The 10561-nt window shown below is 40.6% G+C and overlaps 1 protein-coding gene across 1 annotated transcript; it reads right to left on the bottom strand.

The window, feature by feature from the left end:
• Positions 1 to 1187: 1187 nt before the first annotated feature.
• On the bottom strand, positions 1188 to 2125 carry LOC311035206 (uncharacterized protein). Its single transcript, XM_084043284.1, has 4 exons — positions 2067 to 2125; positions 1815 to 1940; positions 1346 to 1471; positions 1188 to 1262 (listed from the first exon to the last, which is right to left on the bottom strand). Exons 1-4 carry the CDS (start codon positions 2117 to 2119, stop codon positions 1235 to 1237), a joined length of 333 nt encoding a protein of 110 aa, XP_083899410.1. The 5' UTR covers positions 2120 to 2125; the 3' UTR covers positions 1188 to 1234.
• Positions 2126 to 10561: the final 8436 nt, after the last annotated feature.

Genomic DNA, 10561 nt, shown 5'->3' with positions numbered 1-10561 from the left:
ATTTCCTGGTCTTCGGAGCTGGCATTCATCATGGTTCTATTGGCAGGAGAACCACAGGGTTCTGACTGTGTACGTGTCTTGATCCTCTTGGTCCACATTTCAGAAGAGAACTAGAAAAAGTGCTCCTCGGAGCACAGGTCTCCGCCAGGTCAGGTAGGTTATTGTGGGCCAGCAATGTTCTGAATTCGCCAATCAGGATGGAATATAAAAAATCGGACAGATTTGTATTGATCACTTGACTATAGAGATAATGTATACCGATTTGTGTGATGTTTGGATAAAATTTGTGGGAGTAATATACAAAAATATGGTGCTATAATAGGGCTATGTTAAAGGGGTGGCATTTGTTCCACAACGTAGTGCGAATGTTAGTGCAAAGTTTCACCGCAATCGGACGCTGCGTTCATGATTTGCGGAATTTTGTTCAAAACGAGCCACTCCTGCAAACTTTAGATGTCAATCTTAGCCAATCAGGATGGAATATGACAAATCAAATAGATTCTTCTTGATCTCATGACTATAGAGATCATGTGTACCGATTTGCGTGAATTTTCAATCAAATCTGGGAGTAATATATATATTTTTTTTTTTACATAAGTCGGCCTCCTGGTGGAAATATAAAATGTGAAAAATGCAGGGCAAAGGTTTTTCCTTGGCCTCTAGGTAAAAACAAAAAATTGAGGCAGTTTGTTCAAAACGGAGCACTCCTGCAAACTTTGGAAGCCAATCTTAGACAATCAGGATGGAATATGAAAAGTCCAGTTTCGTGTAATGACTATAGAGATACAGCGTACCGATTTGCTGGATTTTTTGACAAAATCTATACTACTCAGTACTAAAAAAAATGAGTTTTGCAAAAAGCGACCTCCTGGTGGCGCTATAACAGACCCATGTGAAAAATTTGGGGCAGAGGTTCTGCTCTGGCATCCAGGGATCACTCACTCACTCACTCTCTCACACACACACACACACACACACACACACACACACACACACACACACACACACACACACACACACACACACACACACACACACACACACACACACACACACACACACACACACGGAAGGACAGACGGACAGGGTGCAAAACATACTCTCTCGCCATGCTTTTCGGCCTGGCAGAGACAATAAAGACAATCTAGTATGTAGGGAAGAGCATGGATGAATGGAAAATATAGACCAGTTGAATGATAAATCCAACCAGGCCAACCAGGTGAATCTCCTCCCTCTAACGACGTCCACGCTGCTGCCTCTTCCTGAAAGGAATAGGAATAGGAGCATCACACAACCAACACAACAACCAATCAATTGTGGAAAAGTGGTGATTATGAGGTCATACTTATGAGGTTGTGCTGTAGATGGTATCATGACATCATAAGTATCCTGATTCATAGTGGCTGGTTGGAGACTCTGATAGGTGGAGTCTGGACCTGTGGTGTGTGGACCTCCATGCTGCTGTCTCTTCCTGGAAGCAGACGAGACTCAGCACAAGCAGTAGGACAGTAGAGTAGAAAGAGAGGCAGCATTCAACCAAGACAACAATAATCAATAAAGTGGTAAGCCCTGTCACAATGCCTTTAATCATGCACATTGATCTGTGTTTAGACTTGATGCTCCTTTACAGTATTACAGTATCTGTGCCTTTTCACCCACAACGCTGATTTTTAAACCTGCTGCTCTTTTCCCTACTTTTACGTTTATTCTAACTGTAACCATTAGAGCCTACACAAACAAGAATTTCACCCACTTTTGCCTTTTAACTGCGATGTGGAAAATATAGTTTGACTGATTGATTCATAAGGTCATACTTATGAGGTTGTACTGTAGATGGTGTCATGACATCATATGTATCCTGATTCATAGTGGCTGGTTGGAGGCTCTGGTAGGTGGAGTCTGGACTTGTGGTGTGTGGACCTCCACGCTGCAGTCTCTTCCTGGAAGGAGTCGAGAGCACAACCAATATAAAGGGGCAACACTAAACCAACACAACAACAAATTTACAATTTAGGCATTTAGCAGACATCAATGTTATCAATAAAGTGGTGATTATGAGCTCATACACATGAGGTTGTACTGTAGGTGGTGTCATGACATCATATGTATCCTGATCCATAATGGCTAGTTGGAGACTCTGATAGGTGGAGTCTGGACCTGTGGACTGACAAATATAGAGGAGGGAACAGGAACATTTCACCTTTGATTGAATGGTAATACAGTGTCATCTTTCCCCAATTGCACTCTGCCGTTTCATACTGACACAACCCCAAACATTGTCATCACATGCCTCAGATAGACTGAAAAAGAAAATCAGCCTCCTGGTGGCCCTATAATAGGGCAATGTTAAAAGGGTGGCATTTGTCCCTCAACGTAGTGGGAATATGCGTGCAAAGTTTCATGCAATCGGATGCTGCGTTCATGATTTGCTGCATTTTGTTCAAAACGGGCCACTCCTCCAAACTTTAGATCTCAATCTTAACCAATCAGGATGGAATATGAAATCAAACAGATCCGTCTTGATCACATGACTATAGAGATCATGTGTACCAATTTGCGTGAAATTTGGATAAAATCTGAAGGAGTAATATAAAATTATGTGTTTTACATAAGTCGGCCTCCTGGTGGCGCTATAAAAGGCAGAATAATGCAAGGCAAAGGTCTTTTCCTTTTACACAGGTCTGTGTGAGGCCACCATGAGGCTGATTTGAACATTTTCAAGTGGCATTTCTTCCTCGGCCTAGTGGTAATGTGCGTGCAAAATTTCACGGAAATTGAGGAATTTTGTTCAAAACATACCGATTTGCGGGATTTATGGACAAAATCTGATGGAGTACTGTCAAAAAATGTACTGACAATTGCACAAATGGGCCTCCTGGTGGCGCTATAACAGGCCCATGAGAAAAATCCAGGGAGTGTGTGTGCACAGTTTCGCTGCGATCAAGCCAACGGTGCCGGAGATTAGCTGTACATAGACAGAATGACACACACACTCACACACACACATGGAAGGACGGACGGACGGACAGACAGACGGTGCAAAACATACTCTCTCGCCATGCCTTTCGGCCTGGCGGAGACAATAAAACTTACCATGTTTGTAGGAGACACTGGGGAACCAAGTGAATGTCCTAAAAACAAAATATACACATTGATTATCACCCTTTTAATCATTGTTGAGTGTCTTTATCCAGCTGAGGGCAGATTTATCAAGTGCAGCAACAAATGCTGGGTACATTTGTTTATCACATACCCATAGCTTTATTTACAGTATTCACAAAGAGAATGAGAAAATACAGCCTGGTCGCCAGAGAAAATAGTTGTTACTGTACATTTCTGCAAATTTAAAAAAAAACAGGGGCTTTTAATCATTGTTGAGTGTCTTTATCCAGCTGAGGGCAGATTTATCAAGTGCAGCAACAAATGCTGGGTACATTTGTTTATCACATACCCATAGCTTTATTTACAGTATTCACAAAGAGAATGAGAAAATACAGCCTGGTCGCCAGAGAAAATAGTTGTTACTGTACATTTCTGCAAATTTAAAAAAAAACATTGAGACTGGAGGTTTTTTAATCCCCCCAAAATTGCGGGTCAATGTTTGTATAGATGCAGATTATGCAGTGACTCAATCCTAGATTTCTTTATGTTCTATTCTGTCCCTATTAGTATGCAACTACCTTATCGTATGCAACTGTGAAGCCCGACTCAGCGGTGGACTTCACAATGCTCGGTGCAGGCACACGCTCGGCTAACACCTCACTCGGGGGCAGCTCACAGGGCTTAAGCTGTTGCTGACAGCGTGCCTGTCTTGAAACATTAAGATGCAACGTATCAGATGGTTTGTAGAAATGTACAATGATAACGTTTCTTCTCTGGCGATTGCTTTAAGAAAATAGCATTTGATGACTATGGCTTTGACTGCCTATTGCAAGACTGGGATATAGTAGTCATTAAACTACCAGCTCATAAAAATCATACTCTATAAAAAAGTATGAATACCTCTGTGATTTTTCTTCCATGACTTGCAAAGTGCCCATGCAAGTAGAAGAGTGGACATCCCCAGAAGTACATTTGAAACCACCAACACACTGAACACGGTGATGGTTGTATGTCCTGAAATTATGGCAAATTAATTATAAGTCCGCATTCACCAGTTCAGTTGAGAACAAGAAACATTGTTTCCACCAACACTAGCCTCGCGTGGCGGTGCAATTTTGCAAAGGCAGATTCGTCTGGAACCAGGCTACACCAACACTCCAAGTGAAAGGCAAGCTCTATTGTAAAGAAAGCTATGGAAACGTTGAACGTTATCAACTGTAAGATTCCAAAAGTCTCTGAGAACAATTCTTCTTTCAAGTTACGACGAAGGGGCTTATTCTCAGTATCACCCGAGCAACAAGGCCCTTTACAAGGCACTAGACCAGGAGATAGATTGCTGAGGTGGAGCATGGCATCAGCTCCCAGTAGCCTACTTATCCCGTATAGTTACCCAAGACGTGCTACTCACACGCTGAGTTGGTGATGCCCGATATTGAACACAGAACCATACGATTGAAAGGAGAGTTCTGCTCCACTGATTAAGCTCCCCGCACATTACCTTTATCTGATGCCTCATGCAAATGACTATACCCAAAGCAGTAAAGTAGTAATGATGAAGGTCAGTGGTTTTAAACATTTTTGCCTTGACATTTCAAAAAATGTCAAAGCACACCTGTATTAATAGTGAAAATAACAGATCTACAGTGTTGCGACAGAAAACATGACACATTTTTAAAATGTTGCCTATATTGACATGCCCAAAATACAGACACCAGTTTGAAATTGGTTGAAATAAAAAATATTTTAGGGTATAGAATTTGTCTCTGGGCAAATGACTGCACAAAGTAAAAAATATTCATATTTCTTTCTGTAGTCATATATTATGCAATATATTATGCAATAATATATGACCTGGACTTGTCTCTCCTCTCACGGCACACCAGTGTGCATCGGCACACCATTGATGGAGTCTGTTCGCTCAATATTTACTGTATACGCTGAACTGACCTAAGACTGACTTGTAACGCATTCTCATTCAGCTGTACTACTGTCATATAAAACATTAAGAACTAAGAATTTTTATTAGAGGAAGAGGACAGGCTTACCCTGATACAAGTCATCTTCAACTTCATTGGCAGCTTTGTCTTTACCTTGACAATAATAAATTAGAAATTACAACTTTACCTAAAGCAAGAATCACAGCATTATTATTATGAAAACATTATCCAAATGTAAGTTACTTTTTGTGATATTTTGAGTTTACTTCATAGGAATAAATAAAACTAATTAAACATTATAAAAAGGGAATTGATCGTACTCGTTAAGGTTTATTAATGTTCATAAATCAGTAGTGTTTTCATGGAAGCAGAAGACGGTCAAGACTATGACTTGATCTTACATACCTTGAACCTTTAAAAGTGTCACATTCACAATCACTATATGAGGATTGACGTACATCCCACAAATATACAGTGCAGAGTCAGAGAATTTCACGTTCTTGATTTTCAGAATGACAAAGGAGAGATTGGCACTTGTTTCAAATTGGCTTTTTGTTTTTAGACTATCGCAGTACGAAGCATCTCTCTCAACAGATCCAAACATGGAGGAGATGCATTGGGGCTCCGAGTTGTTGATCAATTTGAACCAGAAAGTGTGAGTGTCCTGCCTGGAGATGTTGGAGCAGAGCAAGGTGACATCTTCACCTGGCTGGACCTCTACAGTCTTAGTCTCAGCGGCTGAAACAAGGATCCAGCCTAAAACACACAGCATGGACAACACCTGAGTAGTTGCAAAAACACTGAAAATGTACACGCTGTGTCCCAGTGTGACATGTGAGCTTGTATCTATGTTTTGAAAGGTGCTTTATAAATAAAGTTTACTTGTAGATTGGCTATTTTTGCTATTATTGCATGACACCGTTGTATGACAAAGTATAAATAGGGCTTATGTGGTTAAAGATTACTCATGTGGTTAAAGATTCCTAGATTACTATTTCTATGCATTTGATGTATGTATTTACCTGCTTACTCTCTATTACCTGCTTACGCTTTAGATTAAGAGCGTCTGCTAAATGCCTAAATTGTAAAATTGTAAAGAGACTAATCGATTTAGTCGATTATAAAAAAGAAATCAAAATTTTACGCTTTGATTTGTTGATGTATAAATATATTCGAATTGAAAAAGTAATCGACAGAATAATTGCGTAGAAACTAATCAATACTTGCAGCCTTAATATATGCATCAGTGCAAAAGGAAAATACAACATAATATTGCTCCCTACAAAAATGTCAAGTATCAATGGCTTGCCGTGTTACTGCAAAAGAAAGTTATTGGTGCAGTTAGCAGCAGTACAAAGATGATCTACTTACTGAAGATAAAGAGAAGCAGAGCTGGTATGAAGGTGCAGCTCATCATTGTGTCTGTGAGCATGAATCACATTGATGGAGCTTAATAAAATGCAGATCAAAAGCAGGGGCTTCACTGGAAAGGGGCGGGCTGTTTGTTTTTCCATTGTTGGTTATCAATGACCTGTATATACCTGTATACTGCATGTGAAATGATAGCCTCTATAGAACACATTTATGTTCATATTCATAAGATCACACATACGTATATTAAAATCATTGCCTTAAAAAAAACAAAAAACAAATCCAATGCTTTTTTAGAAGGAACTCTTTTTGCCAACCTCCGTATTACAAAATGACATCTATGGCCTCACTGGATAGTTCAGTCAGCATGAATCTGTTCACCAGTTCAAGGGCCAGAAACACTAATTTGTTAACCTTTGGTCCAAGCAAAGAGAACATTTGAAATTCAGCGTCATGGCAGACACAGCATTTTAATTCACTTGCTGAACCACCCTATAAACTTTGTTGAGTCCACTTGGTCCACTCCTTTTATGTAGATTGGCTATTTTCACGGGATGCGCACCTATTTCCCCCCTTAATGATTGCCTATTATGACATGTCCAAAATAAGGATGCTGCTATGGTTCATGCAGTTAAGGTTTGGAACATGCCATGTGTGGTTACTGATGTTTACAGCATCAATGTTTCACAGACAGAAGGATGTGGTGCATGAACAACACTTATAACAAGTGTCCTTTGAAACAGGTTTCACTATAATGATTGGAAATATGCATTCTCAGCAGAATCGTCACCTGCACTTGTACTGATCGGTGAGTTCTATTCTATTCTATTTTTATTGGGTTTGAGTTTTCAGGATGACTACTGTACCATACAGATACCACCTGTATATGGTTTAGTATTTTTAGTATGGTTGAAGATAATGAGGCTTGCCATATGTTGTTTGTGCTGTGTGTCCATTGTTTGGTGGTTAAGTGACAATATGACTAGATTTATTTGACTATTGTTCCAGTACTTATATCCCCCATCCTCTTTGTGTTAAAGATGGGCCTAACGTAATGGGGGTGTTATGAAAGCTCTATATTCTGAAAGTAATTGCTATAGTGTTTGTTCAGCTCTTTAGTAAACAGAAAATACATATTCAGATCAGGATACCAATTTTATCCAACCAGGAGAGAGTACCCCAAAAGAAAATGTATCAGCTTCAATTTGATAATGTCCCAGTTCCAACACATTCGAATAGTTCGAAGTGGTACGGAAGTCACCTCGACGGGCCCGTCGAGGTGACTTCCGTACCACTTCGTCCGCCATGTTGGTAAGGTCGACAGGAACGGACCTCTTGTGTGGTGTATGTACAAGGAGCGAAAACACCGTCTGTGTGTATGTCTTAAATGGGGGTATAAATGTGTCACTCCATCAACACTCCCCTTGTGGGAGAGGTGTTCGGAGTCGGGTAGGTACAACACCGGAGCAAGGTTCCGGGACCACGTCTGGAGAACTGACAGCGTCCCGCGTCCCCATGGGAACGGACGCGCACTCTATGACGAAACCAACATTAGCCCGGCTAGCGCTACCAAGCGATGCTGCAGGGCGGATGTCGACGGTGTGTGGGATTCCCCGTCTACGTCACAGGCTTTCCCCACGGTCAATCGGTCGGAACCCGACGGGGCAGGTGACGTCAGCAGCCCCCACCATCCCCACGAACCCTCTCGCTCGTTGCTTTTCCGAATGGAAAGCGTGCAGACCGAATCCTTGGGTGCTGCGCACCGTGTTAAAAGGATACAGGTTGCAATTTTCGAGCAAACCTCCACTATCAGACAAAGTAGTGTTCTCCCACGCGTCGGCGGGGGGGGGGGGGCGGGGCGTAAGACCTATTCTAAACCTGAAGGGTTTGAACAGATTCCTGAAGGTTTTCAAATTTCGTATGCTCACAACGGCGACGCTGTTACAGACAATACGACTCTGTCTGCCGTTAAAATCTAAAACTAGAAAAGAACCTGTCTACCGTATGTGACTTGCCTATGCCTGCTGAAAATGCATTTTCAGGTCAGGATACCAATTGAATCCAGTCAGAAGAGAGAACTGGTTGTTTGGGTTAAATTGTCAGGAGAGGCATTCCCTATCTGAGGCTGGTCAGAAACGATAGTGTAAGAGGGTAACACATCCGATCTTAAACCTCCAGATAATGATAATAATACTTATTATTATATTGTTAATATCAAACATGTTTAATATTCCGATTTAAAATCTGGTTGATTATGTCACTACTGTACTGCCCAAGTTGGATTGGGAGGCAGGAGATCTGCGTTGATCACAGTTAGACAAGAGACAGTCTACAAGAATTGAATGATAGTACTTTTGACATGGCGATTGTTGGAGGCTTCTTTGGACAGCTAAGATGGAGGAAATACATTCCTCGATCTGTAGTTGTATTGTATGTGGTGTAAAACACGTGTGAATTGTGTATAAGCACTGCATGCATGAGTATTAAAACACGTGTAAATTATATTGGTTCTGAATTCACTCCATACCACTTGCTGGTACATTTCTGTGGTGGAGTGGTGGAGTGTCCCTACACAGCCTTAATAATAGAAACATACTGATTTGTCAGCCATCGAAATACTGTAGCTTGAACCTACCACGTTCCAAACATAATCTAGATAGAATATGGTCACTAATAGATTTGTTGTCAATCTGAAATGACATCTTTGAAAATCAAAGCCACCAGTTCACCAGCTAAATCACACACAGCCACACCTCTTAAGATGTTGTCCACATCCGTAAACTCTTTTCACTCAAGAGACAAACCTGAAGATGATGGCAGCATCAAAGCTCACCCTGCATCTAATATGTTTATTTCTATTCAGAGAAGGTAAAATCCCTTTAACTATCTTTACCAACAACCATATAAAAAATGCATTCATATAATAATATGTATTTTATGTATCTGTTTCCAGTTGCTTTTGTTCATTTATCAGTGGAAGAACAGCAAAACAGTTTCATAATGGCTGATGTTGGAGGCAATGTGACTGTGCACTGCTTCTATCAAGATGATCGTTGTATGTACATAACCTGGTGCAAGCAACGCCTTGGAGATGAACCTGAGCAATTAGCGACATGGCTCAAGTTTGACAACAAAGCTACTTTGTCCGAGAAATTTAAGAACAATCCCCGTTTCTCCTTTGTCTCAGGAAAAGGACTAACTCATCTCAACATCTCAGATGTACAATTGTCAGATTCTGCAATGTATTACTGTGCTATGGCGGAGTATTCTGAAATCCAGTTCAAAGTGGGAATCATGCTCCATGTTAAAGGTTCCTCACCCAACATCCAAGCGATTGTCCGGGAGCCACCAGAGAGGTCAGTACAGCCAGGAGACTCTGTGACTCTGAACTATACTGTCCATACTGCTGGTACTTACAACTGTGCTGTGGCCTCACGTGGGGAGATAGAGATACTGTATGGAAATGGAACCATGGGTGTTGAGGAAAATGACTGTTGTAACCAGATGAAGACCCTGGTGCTTCTCTCCATCATCAGGACTGGAGTTGTGCTCTGCAGCCTCCTCACCTTAACCATCATCTACTTGATGAGAAAATAGACATACTCACCTTAACCATCATCTCTACATGACCAGAAAATAGACATTCTGATGTCATGTTAACTTGTGGAAAGATTTGGGGGGAAAAACACACCATTATGATTTGTCTCTCAATTGTTTAATTTACTGATTTTTTTCGTGTTACTTCATTTCAATTTTTTCGTAATGCTTTATAATATCGCTAGTTTATTAACTAGATTTACTTTTTCAACAGGCTTTTCGAACAAAGATAACTTATTCTATTGTCACTGTCGGACAGAAACATTGTATATCTATATTTCATCCTTTTATGTCTTTTCATAAATGAAAGGCCTATACTTCACCATATGACAGTGTCATGCAACGTAATTAGCCGATTTAAAAGCTCGCATCCGGCCGTTGTGTGGCTATCTTCACTATTTTTTTTAAAGTTTTGCCAACAATGACATGCCCAAAATGATCAAGTCTTTCTGTGGGTTTTATATTTAACCAATGAAAGTATTAACTGCTTGTGTCCAAATAATAACTGTACATTGGATCCATTTGACACATCCTCTGTATTTCTTCTATTCATG

Source organism: Gymnoscopelus microlampas (genome assembly GCF_963454915.1).
Source record: "Gymnoscopelus microlampas genome assembly, chromosome: 19".
NCBI classification, from domain to species: Eukaryota; Metazoa; Chordata; class Actinopteri; order Myctophiformes; family Myctophidae; genus Gymnoscopelus; species Gymnoscopelus microlampas.
Note: the sequence above shows the minus strand (reverse complement) of the source record. Positions and strands in the feature narration are given on the sequence as shown.